Source organism: Electrona antarctica, assembly GCF_951216825.1.
Source record: "Electrona antarctica genome assembly, chromosome: 21".
Lineage (NCBI taxonomy): Eukaryota > Metazoa > Chordata > Actinopteri > Myctophiformes > Myctophidae > Electrona > Electrona antarctica.
The window spans coordinates 39,339,683-39,364,753 of record NC_136802.1 but is presented as its reverse complement, the minus strand read 5'-3'; the positions used below and the strand labels follow the sequence as shown (position 1 = coordinate 39,364,753).

At 42.4% G+C, this 25,071-nt stretch overlaps 1 protein-coding gene across 1 annotated transcript; it reads right to left on the bottom strand.

The window, feature by feature from the left end:
* Nucleotides 1-89: 89 nt before the first annotated feature.
* spata6l (spermatogenesis associated 6-like) lies at nucleotides 90-23,599 on the bottom strand (the record flags this gene model as incomplete). Its single annotated transcript, XM_079491369.1, has 12 exons — nucleotides 90-190; nucleotides 1,914-2,030; nucleotides 7,676-7,769; nucleotides 8,144-8,241; nucleotides 12,626-12,752; nucleotides 13,963-14,162; nucleotides 15,451-15,549; nucleotides 17,413-17,537; nucleotides 17,789-17,830; nucleotides 19,670-19,718; nucleotides 21,276-21,413; nucleotides 23,552-23,599. 11 exons carry the CDS (start codon nucleotides 23,597-23,599, stop codon nucleotides 1,965-1,967), a joined length of 1,086 nt encoding a protein of 361 aa, XP_079347495.1. The 3' UTR covers nucleotides 90-190; nucleotides 1,914-1,964.
* Between the last annotated feature and the right edge of the window lie 1,472 nt (nucleotides 23,600-25,071).

Below are 25,071 nucleotides of genomic sequence, written 5' to 3'. Positions count from 1 at the left end.
CTGTTGTGAGGCCACTGTACATAAAAACCCAAATATGATGAGAATGCCTGATTGTTCGCACGCACGCACGCACATGCACACACGCACACGCACACGCACACACACACACACACACACACACACACACACACACACACACACAAAATTGCTTGAAGGTCTGGAGAATTCAGTGTTGTGGTGACGTCATCCTCTGATAAATGGAAAGGGGGACAAGCAGAAATGTTGCCATTAATCCAACAACATCCCATAATACAAAATATAATAATAATAATAATAATAATAATCACCTGGCTGACCTTAACCCATTTAGGCCTGACCTCAAAATTTTTAAAAAATCTTCTAAATCCTCCAGTTTTTTTAAATACATATTTTCACGATTTTTCAAAAATAGCAGACCTACAAGCTCATAGCGCGCCACTCGGTGGCACGCTATGAGCTTGTAGATCTGCTATTTTTCAATAGCTAAATTATAACATAATGTTTGAAACCCCAAAAGGGGTTCCCGCCCAAAATCGGTTAATGCTAGAACTGCTGTAGCCTACTATTACATCGCTCACAATATGCCTCACAATACATTAACGATACAGTAACTGAAAAATCGATTTACAATGCAAATAAGCAGTATCGAATCGTTTTGCAATGCAAGCAATCAATTGTATCAATACTAAGTAGGCTACGTGTGTGTGTTGTAATTTAGCGATTTTTAGAAGACAAATTAAGAGAAGGATTTAATTACTTTTCCATTCCATATCGCTACACTTGGTCTATAGGTAAATGTGTGTATTCTGTGTTCATGTCAAGGTACGGGTTTGTCCATATGTGTTCAAATATAATGTCCATGTATTTGCCAGAGAATCACTGTTTACATATTCATATCCATATTAATACATTTTCCCCTTAAGAAAACCTGCACCATCTACATGTTTCACACAGTTTTAATTTCTTTGCTAAATAGTTACTGTATACATTTTAAATTGTATCACCATAATAAACCAATACTTTCAATGTTATCGTTGATCGTCGTTACACCCCTACAATACATGAAGTATTTAGCTATATGGAATTTTCACTTCCGGTTATTTTCCTGAAGTATCTGTTGCTTAGCAACCAAGGACCATTGATTAGTTTGGCGAAGAGCGCCATAAACCACTGAAAAGACCACATGACCTACATTTACGTCATCAGTTAACTGTTGGATTGCATTACATTTTGGTACCATGAGGGATGAAGTTTGAAATAAAACGTTTATCCACACACTTGTTGTTTTTATTCTATATCACATCACTGATCCTTAGGATGAACAGTGTTCTGTGTTGCTTTCTTCTATAGTTTCTTGGAAACTAGTCTTGTAGTTACTGGGTTAACTTGTTTATTAATTGCTTTGTCTAACAATCATTTTTATTGTACAAAAATCTCCATTCGCTTTATATATATACATATACATATATATATATATATATATACAGGCGACTGTGGCTCAAGAGGTAGAGCAGGTCGTCCAATGATCCATGGGTCGGAGGTTCGAATCCCGGCTCCTCCTGTCTACAAGTGTCCTTGGGCAAGACACTGAACCCCAAATTGCTCCCGATGTGCTGGTTGGTACCTTGCATGGCTTCTGCCGCAATCGGTGTGTGTGAATGGGTGAATGTAATGCACAATCTATGTAAAGCGCCTTGGATAAAGGCTATATAAATGCACCATTTACCATATATATATATATATATATATATATATATAACCTGCACACGCCATCAAAAACAATTCACAGCACATTATTACATGTGACCTCCCTTGTTTTGGTTTTTTAATCGTTGTACAAAACTAAATCAAGTAAGTGAACTGACCGCTCTTGGTCACGTGACCTCCCTCACCTCTCCTATTGGTCATCTATTAGGTCATGTGACCTCTCTCACCTCTCCTATTGGTCATGGAGCTCATGTGACTGCTCTCAGCTCTCCTATTGGTCAGGGAGGTCCCGGGGAGATGGATCTTCTGGCCAACACCTCGTTGACCTCCGACCCTGTAGCTCCCTGAAAACACACACACACACACGCACGCACGCACACACACACAAGGGTGTACTATGTATATGATCAAGTAGGGCATTCAATTATGAAAAAAAAACACCAAAATCTAATAGTCTCAAACTCACTGGTATACTGTAGCCTATAGGTCAATAATACTCTGGAATGCTCTGCCCCAAAAAACATCATTATCTACAATACATTTACTTTGTTTAATTTGACTGGACTGTTAGATTTGATTTTATAATGTGATCTTTTATTTTTCATTTAGTTGTATTTGCGTTTTTAATTTGTGTATTTAGTTGTACATCTGTATTGTGTGTGCTTTGTTCAGGACCCCATAGGAAGACTAGAGGGTCTTTCATGTGTCTCCTAATGGGGACCCTTTAATAAACATAAACATCTGTAATAAAATAACCACCAGGTGGAAAACCATTTTGTGTACAAACGGAAGACGCATGACTCTGAGCCAAACTGCTGTCTGTCTAAATCATATACTGTTAGGCCTGACGTCTGAAAGAATATATATTCAAAGATTTGTGCCACATTTTCACGATTTAAAAAAAATAGCAGACCTACAAGCTCTACGAGCTTGTAGATCTGCTATTTTTCAATAGCTAAATTATAACATAATGTTTAAAACACCAAAAGGGGTTCCCGCCCCAAAATGGGTTAATCATACTAGAACAGTGCCCGTTGGGGTGATCAGGTGTGAACAATTGGCTAAATAAAGGGCGAAGTCGTGCCTCGTTATGATGTCAGAACATCGTTGTGATGTCAGAACAGGCCAGCTCCATTTACGCAGATCATATATGGAGTTCTTTGTCTAGGCATGCCCAAATATGGAGTCTATGCAGATGTCAGAACACCATTGTGATGTCCGAACAGGCCAGATCCATATATGGAGCCTGGGCCGACTCGACACCGGGCACTGCACTCCCCGTGGTGGTGTGGAACGCGTGAAGTCGGTGGGGGCGAACGGTTCTCGAGTTACGTGGATTACAGACGTACAGAGACGTGGTGCATTTGGTGCATTTATAGATATAATCTTTGAAACACAGATCCGAGTTTTTGTGGGGTCAAACGCGACGTTGATCCCCTTCCCCTATTCGCTCATATTAGGACATATACTGTAACGTATTTGTAGGCAGAATAATTTGGTGCATAACATATGATGTAAGTAAGTATTGATAAAAAGTATTAACACATTGATTATATACCTGGCAAGTAATGTGTTAATACTGTCATTGTTTGAAATGCATTTTCTTAATCCATTTTGGGCGGGAACCCCTTTTGGTGTTTCAAGCATTCTGTTATACTTTAGCTATTGCAAAATAGCAGATCTACAAGCTCATAGCGCGCCACCGAGTGGCGCGCTATGAACTTGTAGGTCTGCTATTTTTGAAAAATCGTAAAAATGCGGCACAAATCTTTTAATAGGTATATATACTTTCAGAGCGAACGGTTTTTTTTATTTCGACGTCCGGCCTAAATGGGTTAAATGGATAGATCCACCTTGGAGGGGACCTTCATACCATCATACCTAAAACAAACCGTGAAACGAACCTGCCATTGTTTGTTCCACGACAACGACGCTGCCGAAACCCTGAGCGTGTGCGTGCGGCCGTCATCTCTTTTACAAGTGAACAATGAAAATCGATCTCATACACTTCCATTAACCAAATGTCCCGGAGGTACAATGGCAGGAGGGTGGGTTACTCTGCGTGTGTGCGTGTGTGTGCGTGTGTGTGTGTGCGCGTGTGAATGTGCGTGCGCGTGTGCGTACATGCGCCGTTGCATGTGAAAATCTTTACTGGGCGGCAGGGCAGGCTGAGCCAATGGAAGACAATAACGTCATTACAAAGGACTCAGTGACTGACAACAGCGAACAGTTTGGCCTCACTCAGACCTTCAAAACATTGATGCATGCTTGTTGTATAAAACATTGATGCATGCTTGTTGTATGAATGTTGTGAGTGTCATGGCCACCCCAATGCATTTCCAATGGAAGTCACATGATTTGTAGTCCACATTTTGGACTACAAGCTGTTGTATGGCTTTCGGCTGTGTTTCAGCTGTGTTTCGACTGCGCCCTTCCCCCTCATACAACACAAATGTTGTGTCAAACCATGTGACTCCCATTGGAAATGCATTGGGGCAAGCTGTGTCACACCCTTTGTATACAACAAGCATACAGCAATCTGTTGCGACCGTGTGAGTGAGGCCTTACAGTGGTTGAAAAAGTAATACATTGTTTTACTTAAGTCAAAGTATGTCAATACTGAAATGTAGAAATACTTGAGTATTCACTGTGCAGAATGTCCCATTTCAAGTTTCAAATGTATACAAATCTTTTGAAAATAGCAGATCTATACAAGCTCACAATGTGTCAGACTGTGAGCTTGTAGATCAGCTATTTTCAAATATATAAAATATATATATAGGGCTGATGTGGTTAATGTATGTTTTGTAATAGAGCGTCGCAGTCCCGCCCGGCCTTTTCATGATGACAAGACCAGGAAATAATTCCCCATTCATTTCCCCCATAGACATTTCAAAAAGTATTTATTTAAAGATCTGTAAGCCTCGGACAAAGCCAACTGGGACCGTGACCAATCATGACGACAAACACAATATTTTGGGCCGAACAAATAATTACAAAGAAGAAACACAACACAAAAAAGTGTTGTAACCTGCCCTTTTTTTCTTCTTTCTAATTATTTGTTCGGCCCAAAATATTGTGTTTGTTGTCACGATTTGTCACGACAAGAGTTGGCTTTGTAAGCCTAAGGGCTTACAGGTCATTAACCCATTTTGGGCGGGAACCCCTTTCGGTGTTAGCATTATGTTATGCTTTAGCTATTGAAAAATAGCAGATCTACAAGCTCATAGCGCGCCACCGAGTGGCGCGCTACGAGCTTGTAGGTCTGCTATTTTTTAAAAATCGAAGAACGACTGACATAGAAACATAGCTTTTTCAGAAAACTGTCAGGATGTAGAAGACATTTTTAGAATCTGATCTCAGGTCAAAATGGTAATTACTTTTTGAAACAACTATGGGGAAAATGAATGGGGAATTAGTTCCTGGGTCCCTCGTCGTTCTGAAAGTGGGCGGGACTGCGACTCTCTATAATAATCAAAATCTACAACTAAGTAGGCTAAGCTTTACTGAGCCATGAGGCCCATAGGGTAGGAGCCTATGTGCTGTTTCTGCCGCAGGGACTTACCCCCCAATCCAACCCTTGATGCTGAGTGCCAAGCAGGGAGGCACTGGGTCCCATTTTTAAGTGTCTTTGGTATGACCCGACCGGGGATCGAACCCCCGGCCGACCTCCCAGTCTCAGGGCGGGCACTCAAACCACGAGGCCACTGAAGCTGGTGAGTAACTAAAGTAACTAAAGTTTTCAAATAAATGTAGTGGAGTAAAAGTACAATATGGAACCGGTATGTAGTTGAGTAGAAGTAAAAAAAAGTGGAAATTGGAAATACTCAAGTAAAGTACAACATACTTCAAAATTGTACATTAAGTACAGTACTTAAGTAAATGTACTTAGTTACTTTCCACCACTGGTGACAATGACGGCACCATTTCCGCATGAGAATGCTTCTCGTTGCTAATGGACCTGATTAAAAACCCTCAGAGTTACAGACTACAGAGCCACAAATAATAATATGATGCGATAATATAATGTCTGATTTAATGCATGCTCTGTCACACAATGGTATCTAAAAGCTCACGGCCCGTCGCGGATGTGCCTAAAACAAGCTTATACTGTAGATCGGCTATTTTAGGCTCCGTCGTCAGCCTCAAAGGTATAGTGATTTTTTGGGAGGTATGGATGTTAATAATTAATCGTTGATCGATTAAACGCAGTAAAGAAATTCGAGGAAAAGTCTCTGCTTGTGCATGTTATGTGACAGACAAGACAGTGCAGTTTACATTTCATTTGATTCCTCATTGCCTGGCCCTGTATCTTGAATGGTCTAAAATAATATTTGATTAAAGGAGCATTCAGTGATTTGGGTGATTTGGAAAACCACCCAGTCCGCCCCGGTAACAAAATGTGCACATGCATGCACGCTCTACAGTGGGGGGAAGTGCAACAGGCCAACAGCATGTGCACCAAGGCCCGCCCCCAGTCGATCATGATTGGAGGAAGGCCCCTCTCATCCTGATTGGATGAAGGCTTTGCCACCCGCCACCAAAACCTAAACTAGGGTTTTTTGACCCCAGGGGCTCACTGGGGACAGGGAGGAACTCCTTATATGGTCAGCACACTCTATAGTAGGGAGGATTATCCAGAAAAAAAGAAAGAATAATTGATATTTGAATTAAGTAAAATCACTGAATATACCTTTAAGGAATATAATATGCCTTTTGTATTCTTTCTGTATGTCAGCAAAATGTAGATTGATATAGACATTGAGGGAAAATAAGATTCTCAGATAAAAAATAAAACAAAACGCTGCTTATCAACTACCGGTTAATCGATTCATAAGGTCATCAAAGCGTATCAATTAATGCATTAATTCCCATCCCTATTTGAGGGTCAAAATAAAAGTTTTGTTGTTGTTGTTTAATAGTTAAAGCTGCATATTCTGATAGTAATCAATGTTATAGAGACAGTACTGTCAGTGCACAGAGGCCCCTTTTCCACTAGCCTCGGAAACCCATACGTTTTTATTTCCAGGGAGAAAAAAAAAGACTTCTTCTTCTTCTTTTTGGTTCTTAGTAATGAGCCAGAGCTCCAAAATTGGAACATTAATTATGAATTGAGTGGAGCAAAACCATACCTATATTAGATTGTTATCACCATGAAACTTCCCCAGTTGATTACTTACACGAAGAGAATGATTTATTGTATTAAACATTTGACATTTTTGAGTGGTGTAAACCACTCCTACAACTGGCTTTTTTGTGTTGAGTGGTGTAAACCACTCCTACAACTGGCTTTTTTGTGCAGAAAAAATGAGCATGGTTGCTATGTTCAAAATAATTTCTGACGTAATTAAATCACACCCGGGTGAACTGGATGACCGTAGCAACCATGCTCATTTTTTCTGCACAAAAAAAGCCAGTTGTGAAATCACATCCGGGTGTGATTTCATTACGTCAGATCAGAGCTGATTTAAGATATTTTGTGGCTTTCACCTTTATTTTATTGAGTGGTGTAAACCACTCCTACAACTGGCTTTGTTAGTTTACGTGTCTGTCTGTCCGTCTGTTCGTACCAAAAAATGAGCATGGTTGATGCTGAATTCATTACGTCAGACATTACGTCAGACCACAGCTGATCAGTCTATATAAGACCTTACACCACTCAGTTCACACGGGTGTGATTTTTAAATATGCAAATGGGGCATTATGTAGGAAAATATGTAAAATAATAGAAAATATGAAAAAGCTACTACTGTGGAAGGGTTATCATGTATTAATTTACTTGTATTGATCCTATAAACAATTTAATATAATGTCTAGTTTTTCCCACCAATTTTGGAGCTCTGGCTTATGGACTAAGAACCAAAAAGAACTGAACTGGTTCCCATTGGGAACCAGACGGTGGAAAAGGGGTCAGTGAGTGCGTGCGTGCGTGCGTGCGTGCGTGCGTGCGTGCGTGCGTGCGTGCGTGCGTGCGTGCGACATTACTCACGTAGTTCAGTCGGTGCATGGCCTTCGGTGTGGTCAGCAGTCCACGGACTCGTTCATGGACCTGGGACCACTGGTCCTGAGGACCCCTCAGTGACCTACGGTAGAGTAACCCCCAAAACACAATTATCCATAATGTACCTGTATACAGTACATTATGAGTAAGGGATCAGGACAGATAGGCCATTTTGGAATGAATTATGGACTTAGATTCTTTGTATCAACTGCTCAGGAATATTACAGTAAGAAAGAAAAGTGCAGTATCTAGGTTAGGTATTAGGTCAAAATTTCAGTTATTTTAGGTCAAAGCAGCTGTCCCATAGCCTGAAGGGGTATATGTGACGCTCCGATTGGTTCAGAAACGTACAGGCTTCCGTTTCAGACTGAAACTTAAAAAATGCCATTTAACTACGTCTTTAAGGACATTTACACCAGTATTTGTTGAGTGAGGTGGTGGGGGGGTGGTACTGACCCGTTATGTCTGTCTCTATGGGACCGCCACATCGCTGACGAGCTACGGACTTGTGGGTAGTCGTCCAAGTTGTCCGAGGAGCTGGAGGTCCCGCCCCCCTGCAGACGACATCAGAAATGACACGGTGCGAGGTTGGGGGGGAATCGAACCCCCGGCCTCCCCGAGTGTCCCCCGTCTCAGGGCGGACACTCTTAAAACTCATTCACCGCCACCAGGGGGCGCCAAAAGTCCCAGACCGCCACCATATATATATTTTTTATTTCATTATTTTTTTTATTTTTTTTTGCCAACGGCTGATTCGGTCTGGCTTATTAGCCAGGCTACTGTGCTGCTGCAACAGCAGTGACTACAGAATAAATGTAACCTGACCCTGCAGACACTTCACAATCATATTTGTTTCACAGCGTACTTCGTCTGGGATCACTGACTGTAGCCCAATCGCTGAAGAACGTGGGGGCCTTTTTCAAGCTACTCGGCAGGTGATTGGATTGAATAACCAGTGAGGAGGTCATGTATAGGAATCTTGTTCTTTTGGTTGACTTTGTTGATTACGTTGGTGGCCATTTTTATCACCGGAAAGATTTCCCTCGCACGTTTGAAATCACTACTATTACCGCTATAGAGCGTCGCAGTCCCGCCCCCTCGAGAGACCCGGAAAATAAATCGCCGTTCATTTTCCTCATAGACTTTTCAGAAAGTATTTATTTAAAGACGTTTACGCCGCGGACAAAGCCAACTATTGTCGTGACAAAGAAGAAAAACAAAAGTGTTGTAACCTGCCGTTTTTTTCTACTTTCTAATTATTCGTTTGGTCCAAAATATTGTGTTTGTTGTCATGATTTGTCACGACAAGAGTTGGCTTTGTACGACGCTTATAAGGTCTTTAAATAAATACGATTCGAAATGTCTATGGTAAAAATGCATTGGGAATTATTTCCTGGGCCTGGCGTCGTCATGAAAGGGGGCGGGACTGCGACGCTCTATACTTACTTACTACTACCACCACTACTGATGTTACACCACTGCTGCTATTACTATTACTACCGCTAAATATGAGCTATTATTAGTACTTCTATCGCTTTCAACTCCAAACAACAACACTAGTAAAAAATGTCTTCTTTCTGCTTCGTGGGAGCGGATCGGATGGCTGTGGGATGCCTGTCTGTCTCGCATGAAAAGAAAATGAGAACCAATGATAAGATAACCAGTTCCACATCTGTTGATCTAAAAAAAAAAGAAAAAAAGGACAAATAAAATGAATTCATCTTACCACACCATTGGTGGGGGAGGAGTATCTCCCTGTGTAGCCAAAAGGAGGGAGAAAACTATTTCAGACAGATTCATGTTTATACTGCAGTGCATATTGTTCTCCATATTCTTACCTTTTGGGTTTTTATCATAAATTAACTACTTTGATCACACTGCAGCGTCACACAAAATAATCAAAAGTAGCAGATCTACGAGCTTTGCGCAACGTTTTTTCATGCCTGAGTGTCCAAGTTGCTCCTTTACACCTGACAGTGGGGAGTTTCCCTGGTTGGAAACACGTTATTCCAACCAGTTCCTTTCCCCTCCATCAGGCGCCCCGGCTGGCCAGGGGGAAGCATGTTTAGAGACCAGGATTACTGCATGTTTTTTGTGAGGGTACCTACCCTAGGGTACACGGGGATAACATGCAAACTCCACACAGAAAAGCCCTTTTGCCAACTCCTCCTCGGGTATGGGCAATGATGGAGGAGGAAACACGCCGCCAGCACCCACAGCACCCCGAGCGGGAATCGTAACCCAGGACCTTCTAGCTGTGAGGCGACAGCACTACCAACTGTGCCACCGTGCCCCCTCTTTGCGCCATGTTTGACGTGGTGTGAATAAATAGGCAGCCTATATAGCCTATACCTGCTGCAGATGGAGCCCTGCTGGGTGAGGGGGATCTCCGGGCCGCCGACCAAGACTCCAACATCTACATAGAGGAGAACAATCATTCATGCAGCGGAGGAATGGAATTGATGTAAAAAGAGGAAATATGTCATCCAGGCTCGCAAAGCTATCCATCCCTATAGCCGCCTGGGATTGATGGGTGCATGTGTTTGTTCTGACGTACTAAGAGACCGACAGGCATTAGTCCGACACCCTATACCTACCCCAAAAACTAGCGAACCTTAACCTCACGGGGAAGCCACACGTGTGAGTTTTAACCTGGCCAAGCATGCGTTGTAACCGGCAATGCATGTCGGGAGCCACGGGAACCCCTTTTGGTGTTAGCATTATGTTATGCTTTAGCTATTGAAAAATAGCAGATCTACAAGCTCATAGCGCACCACCAAGTGGCGCGCTACGAGCTTGTAGGTCTGCTATTTTTGAAAAATCGAAGAACCACTGACATAGAAACATAGCATTTTCAGAAAACTGTCAGGATGTAGAAGACATTTTTAGAATCTGATCTCAGGTCAAAATGGGTTAACCAACTCGGACTCACGCATGTGATCGGACTGTCGCATGTCGGACCAACGTCTGCGCCCCGGGATCAATACCATTCCGGCTTTCTGATCCGGTCTGGAACCGAAATAACTTGATCGGAACATATACGACTGGAACTAAGGAACGAACCCGTTTCCCGCCCCACGGGGGCCGTCAGTGGGGTATAGGGAGCACTCCGGCTGTGTTCATTGTAGGTGGTATGAGGATTTACTCTTTGGAACTCACTCCCAACTCACATCAGAGCTGCCCCCCCCACCTTCGAAATGTTCAAAAGCACACTCAAAACCCACCTTTTCAAACTGGCTTTCCCTACATAACCCCCCCCCCCCCCCCACACACACACACACACACACCCTTCTTGTTTGTCCTTTTTTGATTTTCATTTCTAGTTTTTAAACTTTTAACTTATAATTTTTGTAACCCATTTTTCACCCCTGTGTCAATTATCTAATGTTATCCTGGGCTCTACACACCCTCCGCCAACCTAGTCCCCATATATGGGGGACATGGGGAGAGCAACGGACTTGAACTCATGCTTCCTTCATGCCTGAGTGTCCAAGTTGCTCCTTTACACCTGACAGGGGGAGTTTCCCTGGTTGGACGTAGCACATGGAAGGAACACGTTATTCCAACCAGTTCCTTTCCCCTCCATTTATTAGAAAAACTAGTTTTTCTAATAAAAATATCTGTACTTCTGTTCTGTAAAGCGACTTTGGGTACCAAGAAAAGCGCTATATAAATCGTATATATTATTATTATTATTATTAGTACTATTCTGTGCCTATCGGGGTTCGCAACACGGACAGGGCTGAGTAGGCGCGCAAGCCAACTTTGCAACGTTCGACGCGGCAACTCGTTGGCTTTATAGCGCTCTCTGTGGCGTCTCTCGGGGCTCAAGTACGCTTGAGACGGTGCCTCTCCGTAGCGGTCTAAAACCATAGGGGCGAAAGTCCCACCCACCACGGGGCATGAAGCCAGTTTGGGGAACTAAAAGTGCCATGAAACTCCAAAATGACTCCCCTATAGGTCCAAATTTGTTTTAGTTTGGTATTACTTACTTGGTTTGGTATAATTGCTTTGTTGTGTTGGTGGTATATTACTCCTTTAGTTAAGTTCAGTACCGGTATATGCATATTTTATTATAACTCGTAATGTGATTGGCGAGACTAAACTAGTAACTATGTATTATTGTAAAATGTATTGTTCTTGCTTACTGTTAAATCGCGTTGGATTAAGAGCTGCTAAATGCCTAAATTGTAATTGTAAACGTATTCATCTGCACGTTTTACAGTCGTAGTTTTACAATGAATACTAGCACTAATACTAATAATAGTTTTACAATTGGTTTACCAGCTCAGTAGCCTAATGTCCGGCCCTGAAACTGGGAGGTCGGTGGTCGATCCACGGTCGGGTCCCAGTGCCTCCCTGCTTGGCACTCAAGGGTTATCGGGAGGTTAGATCAACTACAAAATGATTCCCGAGCGCGGCACGGCTGCGGCTCACCGCTCCAAGAGATGCGGAGAGCAAATCTTGCATATAGAGCATGTGACAAATAGAAGGACTTTAACCTTATAGTCTTTCCTCCGTGGTGGAAAGCCTGGTGACACTGGCATCTGACATCTTTTGGGGCAGCTGTGGCCTAAGGGTTAGAGGAGCGCCCTTGTTGCCGAAAGGTTGCCGGTTTGATTCCCCGGAAGGGCAGGAAAAATCTGGGTGGGGAAGTGATTGTCATCACTCACTCAACACCGCTGAAGTGCCCTTGAGCAAGGCACTGAACCCCCAACTGCTCCCCCTGGAGCTGCTTAGTGGCCAACAGTATACAAGACTGTGGTGGTTGTACTGGTCAGCTCCCAGGTTTTAATGTGTGTGTGTGTGTGTGTTTCTATGTGCAGGTCGTTGCTGAAAATGAGCACCTGTGCTCAGCTACTTCCCTGGGTAAATAAAGAATAATACAAAAAATCCATCTCCATATCTGGAGTCTTTGGAGAAGGTATTTATTTTTACCTGGCGAGGGGGGGGTCCGGGGTCCGAGGCGGTGGACCTGTCCCAGCCGAAGGGGGAGGGGCTCCGAGTGGAGGAGCCCCCCAGGTTGAGCCGGGCCAGGCGCTCCTCTGTGTTCCCCTCATGGTAGCTGGTGGTGAAGTCAAGGTAAAAAAAAAAAAAAATGTTTAAATGGGAAATTCTACAGCAGATAAAAACACAGTAAGTAAAACATACACAAACAAGCTCAGATAATACGTATATTATCACAAGATCCAGATGGTATTACAGTTTAACCCATTTTGGGCGGGAACCCCTTTTGGTGTTTTAAACATTACGTTATAATTTAGCAATTGAAAAATAGCAGATCTACAAGCTCATAGCGCGCCACCGAGTGGCGCGCTACGAGCTTGTAGGTCTGCTATTTTTGAAAAATCGTGAAAAGGCCTAAATGGGTTAAGTGCACCAAGTGCAACTACAACCGTCCTCACCACTCACCCCGGACACTAAACAGCATCTATACCTCCTCCTCCTGCTGCTTTCCTTGATGATGGCACGAATGGTCTGAATGATAATTTGTACCTATTGTTTTTAGATGCAGCCAGCCATTAGCCATTGGCCAGAAGGCAAGAATTCATATTCCCGGTTTAGCGGGTGACAGAGCCATATAGCTGAGAGAGTTGAGCCATTGAGGTGTCAGAAAACGGCGCTCGAGCGCTGTTCATTCATGCAGCCCTGGAGTGTGACAAGCTGGAGTTTGAAATGCATTGTTTTCAACGAGGGGCGACGTAAATATCAGCAATTTTAGGCATGTGTGCAACATGACAACTGTTTTAAAGTATTGCACAGTGACAACTAAAGTCTCTGTAATGTTTATATTGTATTATTACTAAAAAGAAACTATCTAAAATAAAGGAATTTAAGATCATTAAAGCTAGCTGGGCTGTTGCCTGAGCCCAGTGCATTCTGCCAACTTCCGGTCCAGGACTGGCCCTATGAAGTCTCGTATTTAACCCATTTTGGGCGAGAACCCCTTTTGGTGTTAGCATTATGTTATGCTTTAGCTATTGATGGCAGATCTACAAGTTCATAGCGTGCCACCGAGTGGCGCGCTACGAGCGGCACGCTACGAGCTTGTAGGTCTGCTATTTTTGACTGACATAGAAACATAGCTTTTTCAGAAAACTGTCAGGATGTAGAAGACTTTTTTAGAATCTGATCTCAGGTCAAAATGAGAGGTGTCTGCTCTCATAGATGATGCTTTTTTGAGCACCTGCTCGTCATACATTTACCCCCACAATCTTGCTAGCCCTCTAACAACCCCCGTTAAGGGCATGTTTCTGTCTAGCGCCAAAGGTCACCATACCTGAGCGGGGACAGGGAGCGGGACCTGGGCTGAGAGGAGGAGGAGTGGCGCCCCACTCTGGCCGCCGTCCGTCCGCCGTGTCGTCTTCTCTCTGCCGTGCGCGAGCGTGCCGCCGTCGTCGCCCGCTGAGGAGACGCTGTCCTGGGCCGCCGTGGCCTCCTCGCGCGCCTCCTCGTCGTCGTCGTCGACACGGGCCTCTGCAAACAAATGTATACGGAGTCGTTTGTCATGCACCTGTCCACCCATACTACCTATCTTCATATCATTAATGTCCTCACTAATGTTCATTCATGATAAAATAGCATATAGTCTCATAGGAGGGCTGTGGGCAGTTCAGAAACGAGGTTTTTTTTTTCAAACATATTTCGATTTTTATTATCGGGAGAACGATGGCTTCCATTATCACATTGCAACTTTTCAAGCCTCCAGTTTCTATTAGCTTGGATTCCCCATCGATGATGTCACTGGAAGATCGGTTTCTGAAACGAACGCGTACCTAGAATGAACGCAACAGAATGTGGCGTCCACATAATAATTACTTGCGCAAGCAGAGCGGCAAGTAAAGTGGTCGTTCCGACTTTTCTATGCGTATGCCGTGGTATATATACTGATTTTGAGAGTGACGTAATGAAGATATGTATGAATGCCGGGGTATATGGTGACGTAATAGATATGTTTCAGTGTCGGGTAGATTAAAGGTAATTATTATTAGGTCAAATGTCCGCCAAATATGATTTGTGGCAACAAATCGGAATGAGAATGAGATGATACATGATGATGTACAATGATAAGAGCGCCCCTCACTTCACACGGGTGTGATTTTTACGTTTTGATTGGGTGTTCCATCATGCTCGTTTGAAGCACGGCTGGATGGCTACTTCAACAATCAGATTTCTTCCTCGAGACGACCAGTTGTATAATATATATTCAAATATTTGCGCCATGTTTTCACAATTCTTCAATAATAGCAGATCTACACACCTAGCGGCCATTATACTGATACTGCACATGTGTGATTCCTGCAGGTCGAGTGAAAACCTCATCTGGCTAACGTTCATCCGTTTTTATTGTGCTAATATACTGTACATCGACACGGACATTGGACATTTTCAGCTCGATCTGGTATCTAATAATTGATTCAGCAATGCATCGCGATTGTCATTACATTCACCCATTCACACACACACACATTCATACACCGATGGCGGAAGAAACCACGCAATTAGGGGTACATTGTCTTGCCCAAGGACACTTCGACACCGACTCTGGGGGAGCCCGTGATCGAACTGGGAACCATCCGGCTGTTCTACAGTAAGCCTACCCTTATCATGGGGACGTTGGGATTGCTATAAATGACTGTATACAGTAAGCCTACCCTTATCATGGACACATTGGGATTGATATAAATGACTGTATACAGTAAGCCTACCCTTATCATGGGGACGTTGGGATTGCTATAAATGACTGTATACAGTAAGCATACCCTTATCATGGGGACGTTGGGGTGAACGTTGGTCTCCGTGTCCGCTGAACACTCGCTGATGGTGGTTTTGGTGGAGAACTCCAGCCTTGGAGCAATGCCCTGCAACGCAAAACCATCACAGTCCATTTGGTTTGCATAGAGCACATGTCATACAGGGTTCATACGTTGGTTAGACATATACCAACAGTCCGACAGGCATTAGTCCCACCGTGGCTCCCGACATGCGTGGCTGGTGAAAACTAACCTGTGGTAGGTTAAAACTAACCTGTGGCTTCCTATGAGGTTAGGTTTAGGATTTGGTTTTGGGTTAGGGTGTCGGACTAATGCCTGTCAGACTGTTAGTATGTCGGACCAAACACATGTCATGCACACATGTCATACCAGGTCTACTTCACAAAGAAGTATAATTAACTTGCCTTTAATTTGTGGTAAAAGCTAAACAAACATTTAGTTGTACAGGTTTGTAGCAAAGGCTTGTCAATATCTAGGACCCATACAGGGGAAACCCTTTACCTGTACAGTTTGTGGTGAAAGCTTATCTCAAACTCTCCTTTCTCCCCCCCAGCCTCTTGATCTCCTTAACCCATTTTGACCCGACATTGACATTTAAAAAATGTCTTTTTAAAATGTATTTTTTCTGAAAAACCTCAGTAAGTAGCCTTGCCGAGCCATGAGGCCCATAGGGCAGGAGCCTATCTCCTGTTTCTGTAGCATATATCTACATTTCTGTACCCGTTCTGACATTCCATATATGTTGATCCTTCCCCATCCATCTTTGATGTCTCCCTTTTGGACTGATACCTGTCCATTCAAACTCTAGATGGGCCTGACCCAAAGTTTTTAGTGCACCCGCGCCCGGCAGCTGGCAAATACTAGAGTTCTCAACAGGCCCGAAAATTAAACCCTGTTCACTCAAGAGAATGTCCCCGCTACCACCCTTAGATCTCCATATATGGAGCTGACCTGTTCTGACATTCCATATGTTGATCTGACCTCATCAAACCCTGTACACTCAAGACATAGGCAACATTCCATGTTGCATCTGACCCCCCCATGCCAAAGTGCCAGCGCTCGCTCAGCAGTCTGCCGTCAACTGCCCTTAGGCCTCTTACTGGTATTATCGTTTTAATTTGTTATATTATTGCTCTTAAACAACTCCAATATTTTCTTTTGCTCCTAAATTTCTTCTCTTATCATCTTTTCACTTTTCACTATAGCAAATGACTAACAACTGTATTTTTCTTTTAACACCTCGAATGCCCGGATGTAGTAAATCAGCGCGCCCAGCGATTTGCAGCTTCAGAGCCCATTTCAAGGTGCACAAGGCGCCATCTTGGAAGTAGCCAAAATACCCTTTGGAGGATCGACAGCAACCAATTCACGATATATATCGTTACATGCCTGGTGGTTACGTAACGCTACGTTATGCTACGCTACTCTACGTTACGCTACGTTACGCTACGTTACGTAACATACAGGAAAGTACAGCGCGCCGCCCCTCAGGACTTCATGGTGGTTATGTTAGGTAGGGCTGTGAATCTTTGGGTGTCCCACGATTCGATTCGATTCCGATTCTTGGGGTCACGATTCGATTCAACTCGATTCTCAATCGAATTTTATTTTATTTTATTCAAAAGCATTTGTTTTCCAGATTCAAAACGATTTTCTATTCAAAATGATTCTCGATTCAATACATAGGATTTCATTACAATCTACTACAGTCTTGAACTGAAGTGACTATACTACAGTAACTTGAAAATGACTGAAGACATGATGTTTACTGTCATTAGGGTGAGCTTACATTTCATATCACAAACACCATGTAGTGAAAACTCCTGTAACTGTAACCAGAAAAATAAATCTAAAAAAATAAATCGATTTTTAATCGTTCATAACGGAATCGCGATTCTAATTCGAATCGAAGCTAGGCTATGCTACGCTACATTACGCTGCGTTACGTACAGGAAAGTATGGCGCGCGGACCATCAGGACCTCCCTCTCTCCTCCGGAGAAGCACGGAACCAGTCTGGGTTCTGGGAACAGGAAACTGCGAGCGTCCTCCACGAAGCAGGCCAGAGCCTCGCCCCCTGGTGGTGGGAACACACCACAACATTATGAAATAACTTACTTAATAAATGGTAACGTTTCCAGCCAAAGCTCTTCCTCAGACCTTCACACACGATTCATTTGGGGGGGGGGGGTCTGCAGATCGAATATGATTATGTTGGGGCGTCCACAGTTCAAATTATTATGGCACATCACATTTAAACAGTCATACTGTACATGAAAGGTTGAGAACCACTGTGTTAGACCATGTAAATACATTCATATATCGTACCTGGAGGTGTGAGCTGGACCAGTTCCACCTTCACCGTCTCATCTTAAAAACAGAAAAACACTTCAAGTTTACAAAAGTACAATACCATGATACAAATACTTCAAACCCACTTCAATACAGTTAATATAACAAAAGTACAACAATACCATGATACAAATACTTCAAAACCACTTCAATACAGTTAATATAACAAAAGTACAACAATACCACGCTACAAATACTTCAAAACCACTTCAATACAGTTAATATAACAAAAGTACAACAATACCACGATACAAATACTTCAAAACCACTTCAATACAGTTAATATAACAAAAGTACAACAATACCATGATACAAATACTTCAAAACCACTTCAATACAGTTAATATAACAAAAGTACAACAATACCACGCTACAAATACTTCAAAACCACTTCAATACAGTTAATATAACAAAAGTACAACAATACCACGCTACAAATACTTCAAAACCACTTCAATACAGTTAATATAACAAAAGTACAACAATACCACGCTACAAATACTTCAAAACCACTTCAATACAGTTAATATAACAAAAGTACAACAATACCACGCTACAAATACTTCAAAACCACTTCAATACAGTTAATATAACAAAGGTACAACAATACCACGCTACAAATACTTCAAACCCACTTCAATACAGTTAATATAACAAAAGTACAACAATACCACGCTACAAATACTTCAAAACCACTTCAATACAGTTAATATAACAAAAGTATACAACAATACCACGCTACAAATAGACGACACTTCAAAACCAAACCTTTTTCAAGGTAATACGGCAGATGTCTATAAATAGTTAAAGCTGCTCTGGTGGACTAAGAAAGGGGAGGAGCCAAACAGAGTTCATGTTACTTACTACACAAAAAGCTGGTGGTGCCCCAAGAGGCAAAATACAAAGTGGGGGGAAAAAAACAACAACGAATGGGTTACCAGACTGGGATTTAGGAACCAAATGGACTCTAACTTGGATGGTGTACAAATGGAACCATAATATATCTTTGCTTTTTCTTTTGACATATTTCTTCACCATGTTTTCAGGATTCACGCTCTCCCTCTCTCTGCCCCACCCCTTTTTTCATTCCTGAAAAAACAAATGATGGAGCTTGCACAAAAGTTAAATTAACAGGGTAGATTTGGGGCCTGAAATTGAGATTGTATAAAATGGGGTTGGTCCGTGGCCTAATATGTATCGTCTCTGTCGGGTGGAAACCTCGTATGTCCAAAATTGTTACTTTTCAGCATTCCAATTTAAAAAAATGGCAAAAGTAGCAGATCTACAAGCTCAAAATGCAGAGCGAAGCAAGCTTTTAAATCAGCTACTTTTGATGCTCTCGTGTGATGCTGTAGTATGATCAAGTACGGCGTTGATTTACGAAAAAGCACAAAAAGTCAGAATACGCCGGGAGATAAGAGGCTTCTGCCCGGCAGAGACGATATCACAATGGGGTCCTGGGAATGAAACCGGTTGAAACGTACACTCCCCGTGTCCCCTAAGGGTAGGTACCCTCACAAAAAACATGCAGTAATCCTGGTCTCTAAACTGCCTCCCCCTGGCCAGCCGGGGCGCCTGATGGAGGGGAAAGGAACTGGTTGGAATAACGTGTTCCTTCCACGTGCTGCTACGTCCAACCAGGGAAACTCCCCCCAGTCAGGTGTAAAGGAGCAACTTGGACACTCAGGCATGAAGGAAGCATGAGTTCAAGTCCGTTGCTCTGCCCATGTCCCCCATATATGGGGACTAGGTTGGCGGAGGGTGTGTATAGCCCAGGATCACATTAGATAATTGACACAGGGGTGAAAAATGGGTTACAAAATCGTGGGATAAAAATTATAAAAAAAAGAAACGTACACTCCAGCATAAGAGCGATGTCCCCAGGGTCCACAGCATGTGTGAATATCTGGAGGGGAGAAACAGAAAGAGGACTTGGCTGTGTGCTGTACATATCTTGCATGGGGTCCCTGATACAAAATATCGTCAGATTAGAGGGCTACATGGCCAATTAACCCATTTAGGCCTGACCTCAAAATTAAAAAACAATATTCTAAATCCTCCAGTTTTCTGAAATAAATATTTTCACGATTTTTCAAAAATAGCAGAACTACAAGCTCGTAGCGCGCCACTCGGTGGCGCGCTATGAGCTTGTAGATCTGCTATTTTTCAATAGCTAAATTATAACAATGTTTAAAACACCAAAAGGGGTTCCCGCCCAAAATGGATTAATACATATTCATTTGGGGGTAGTCTCTCTCGTCATCTAATTCAAAGATGGTGCTGTTTTTCCTTTATTTATTTTTGCATTGATTTGGGGATGAAAAATGTTTGAGGATCTCTGCTGTCACTTCTCATGACGACAGCATTCCAAATTCCATCTGTACAATGCAAAAGGCGTCAGATGTAAAGGTGAATACGGTAGGTGGTTTATGAGACAATGAGCCCTGGCACAGACTTGTAAAAGGCCCATTCGATAAGGTGACCACCGAAAACATCACGTCACTGATCCGCAGTGCTAAGCGACTCACTGCTCACAGAAATACTGTACATCTCTCTTGTTGCGAACGCAGTGAGCACTAACTATGAGACCTATAGCAGAACATGTCTGTGTCTGTCTGTCTGTCTGTGTGTCACGCTGTAACACCACCCGCCCGCCACCAGAGGGCGCAGCTGTATCACACAAAACACACACACACACACAAACACAAAAAACTTAACATAAAAAAACTTAACTTAAAAAAAACTTAAGAAAAAACTTGAACAAAAAATAACTTAACAAACAAACAAACTTAACTTAAAAAATAAATCTAAAAAAAAAACATTAAAAAAGTACGTAATTTATTCTAATTGTTATTGCAATTTACGAGCTGCGTTCGCTTCCCGCGTTCGCGCGTCTTACTTGTTTCTACTAACCATCGTGGTCACCATATCACAGTTATCACCTAAAGCTGGAGTATGAATAGGCCATAAAAGCCCCATCCCTCTGACTTACAGTCAACACCACAATAACTATGTTCAACTGCAAAATGATCTACAGTGAACATACAGTATAGGCTACACGTTCACCCTATTAACTCAATGGTCGCCAAGGACTTATTTAACTTCTTTTTCATGATGTCCTGGAGCGCCAAGGACGTGTTTTTCGTGTTTTATAACATGGTAAAAAAGAAATATATATATATATATAAAATAAAATAAAAGATATATGGTGGCGGTCTGGGACTTTTGGCGCCCCCTGGTGGTGGTGAATTAATGATAATTACACACCTGCATCTCAACAGGCTTTTAGAAGCTTTTTAAATGGCGCTATATAAATGCACCCTTTTACCATTTATGTATCGTTTTTGTATTGTGAATTATGGAGCCCCCAACCTATAGGTTTTTTTCCCCCACAGTGCATACATGCACTCGTTCATCCTTGTGTCAATAATACATACGGTGGAATCTTGAAGCAGATCTTTACCTTTTCGAAGGTCATCTTCTCGTAGAAGAGCAGCGGGAAGACGGCGGGCAGCCACTCTGACCGGCGGTACTGACCCAGGAAGCACATGCTCAGGTACACATCGTCCCTGGACGGCAGATACACACCTGGACATGACACCTGAGAGGGGGGGGGGGGGGGGGGGGGGGGGGAGCAAGGGGCCAGTGAGGCTATTCAACGTTGAAGCTCTGGGCCCTAGTGGTAGGAGGAGGGACTACAGGCGGACCTGTGGATTCATGACCGGGAAACCCCGTGCAGCTGGGCTTTAACATTGAGCGCTCGGTTGCACTTCAGCATTTGACCACCAAAATGTGGTGGTCAAATGCGGAAGTATAGACGTTCTGAGACGGTACTTCCGGCAGTCTTCCGGGTGCTTCAAAACGCCACTGAGCAACTTCCACTGACATGAATAGCTGGGGGGGGGGGGGGGGGCGGAGCTTCGCGCCAGTTCAGTCTCTATCCTTTTATATACTCTATGGGGGGAGTCACAATGTAAAGGATCTGCTATTTTCAAATGGCCGAATGTATGTCGGGCTGAAGCTTATATACTCTAAGGGCTGAAGTGGTTACTGTATGATTTGTAGTAATAATAATAATAATACAAAATGATAATATTTGGATCCAAGATGTAGTGGAGTAGAAGACAAGTAAAAGTATTGGAAATTGGAAATACTCAAGTAAAGTACAAATACAGTGCTTAAAGGTATATTCAGTGATTTTACTTAATTCAAATATCACTTATTTTTTCTTTTTTTCTGGATAATCCTCCCTACTATAGAGTGTGCTGACCATATAAGGAGTTCCTCCCTGTCCCCAGTGAGCCCCTGGGGTCAAAAAACCCTAGTTTCAGTTTTGGTGGCGGGTGGCTTCATCCAATCAGGATGAGAGGGGCCTTCCTCCAATCATGATCGACTGGGGGCGGGCCTTTGTGCACATGCTGTTGGCCTGTTGCACTTCCCCCCACTGTAGAGCGTGCATGTGCACATTTTGTTACCGGGGCGGACTGGGTGGTTTTCCAAATCACCCAAATCACTGAATGCTCCTTTAAAGGGATAGTTCAGATTTTTTTTAACTTAAGCTGTATGAAATACTTTTTGGTATAGTTCCGGTCATTGTTGACCTATTTCGAAAATATTAGCGCAACTAAATATTACTTAATATTTCACCCAAACCAGAGCAGAACTCTCACCACGGGACTCAGGCAATCAATTAATACAGTTACAACCACTATATTAATGGTAAGTATTTCATACAGCTTAAGTTAAAAAAATCTGAACTATCCCTTTAATATAATTAGTTATTTTCCACCACTGCAAGTCACAACCCAACTCTGGGTGTATGCGTGAATTCGATAGAACGTTATGTTTGTTATTTCACGTCTTTGCTTTTTTCCTATATTAAAATTGCCTAGTATGAAAAAAAAGTAAATTAAATCTACTAAGAGGCTTATGGTAGTTGCATTTGCAGAGGCAGGGTTAATACAATCTTAATAGTGGATATCAGTTAGATTTTGTTTGTCAGACTATATCTGTACCACAGTACCAGACACCAAATTACCTTTGTGTCTTTTCTAGACTAAACGGAATGCTAGTGGTTTTCAACCAGGGGTTCTTGAGGGCTTACATGTCGTCCCCAGTTAATTAAACTTAAATAATGGGGCGGTGGTAACCAAATGGACCCTTATAGATATTTAACTCTCAATGGTCAAATTATTGTTAAACATTTGCATTACTTAACTTACCAGAAGTGCACACAATTAGAGAATGCAGAATAATTTATTTTGATCAACGTGTGCCTGTTATCTTTCCTAATGTCAACATCAATACAGCATGGAATTGTGAACATCTTATCCCATTCTGGGCGGGAACCCCTTTTGGTGTTAGCATTATGTTATGCTTTAGCCATTGAAAAATAGCAGATCTACAAGCTCATAGCGTGCCACCGAGTGGCGCACTACGAGCTTGTAGGTCTGCTATTTAAAAAAAATCGAAGAACGAAACATAGCTTTTTCAGAAAACTGTCAGGATGTAGAAGACATTTTTAGAATCTGATCAAAATGGGTTAAGCAACAACAAAAACTTCCAAGACAAGTTTTGGGTCCGAGAGGCTTAATGTCATCAAATGGTGGTCCGTGGCTTAAATGCAGAATAAATAATGGACCTTGACATGACAATGGTTGAAAACCACTGATAGTGGAGCCATGTAAAAAAGGGGAAAAAAGAAAGAAAAAAAAACATGCCGAATAAAATATGTCTTACCGCCCTGAATTTTACATCAACCACCACTCTCAAGGCTTTTCTCGGCATTGTTAAGGCACTAACGTATATTTAAAACTATTCTTGGCCGGTGGATAGACTCCCCCTCACGTTTGGATGTTGCCATGGATACCAAAACATCCGGTATGCACTGCAGACATGAATGGTCCATGTGATGGATTCACTATGATTCACTCTCGGCAGCATGCTGTTGGCGCCCTCCTGTGGTGAATATAGGTAAACACACTGAAGTCCTGCTAAAGTGAAATGTAGCCTCTATCTCCTGAGCAGTGGTGGAATTAAATTGGTACTTAAGTAAAAGTATCAATACTGCAATACATACTTACGTTACAAGTAGCCGGAATTCAAAATGTACTTGAGTAAACGTACAAAAGTATTTGTATCAAAATATAAAAAAAGTATTCATTATGCAGAATGTCCCATATCAGAAGTTTTCACATGTATAAAAATCTATTTGAAAATAGCAGATCTACAAGGTCAATGCGTCGCACCGTGGTCCGTGACACACTGTCACTGTAGATCGTCGAATGGCCGAAATGTATATAGGGCTGAAGTGGGCAATGTTTGTTTTGTAATAATAATCAAAATCTACAACATAACTAGTAACTCATTTTTTTAAAATAATTGTTCTGGAGTAAAAGTACAATATTTGGACCTGAGATTTAGTGGGTTAGAAGTCAAGTCAAAATACCTTAAAATTGTACTTAAGTAAATGTATTTAGTTACTTTCCACCACTGCTCCTGAGCACGAGGGCCACGCATTCAAAATAAATGAATCCACAAAACTAGCATCATTTGTATTGTTTCCATTTCGTTTGGCCCCCCTGTCACATGGAACTATGGTTTTGTGCTGCTGCTGGTGTAGTGATAATGGACACAAAAAATCCATTTGAACACTCAGTCAGACCTATTATTGTAATTCAGGGCTAGCCAATGCGTTGTGAGCTTGTAGATCTGCTGTTTTTTGCTTGAGATCTGGTGTAGAGTAGCCTGTGAGGCATACTATTTTTGGGTTCATGATCTGTCCGGGAGCAGATGGACTTACGTCATGTTGTAGTCACTGGTTTGTAGTCATCAGGCAGGAAACCACAAACCGGGATCAGAAGTACCCAAACTTCCCTGTGATCAAGGGCATCGTAATTTTAGGGCCTACCCAATAAAAGCCTTGAATCAGACACGCTTCTTCAAGTACTTTTTGGAATAGTTAGTTTAGTATATCCATCTTTTATTTCAACTCGTAGCGACTGGCAAGACTAAAAACAAAGAGGGGGGACCAAAACAAAGCAACGCCAAAAAAACAAAAACAGAAACCATAAACCGGAATAAGATTTGTTTTTTTGTTTTGTTTTGTTTTTTGGTCTCTGCTCTTTGGTCTCAAGAGTCTACATCTCAAATGGTGGTCCGTGGCTCAAATGCCGAATAAATAATGGCCTTGATACGAAAAGGGTTGAAAAGCAAGGCTTTAGAGTTTAGATCAGGGGTGGGCAACTGGCGGCCCGGGG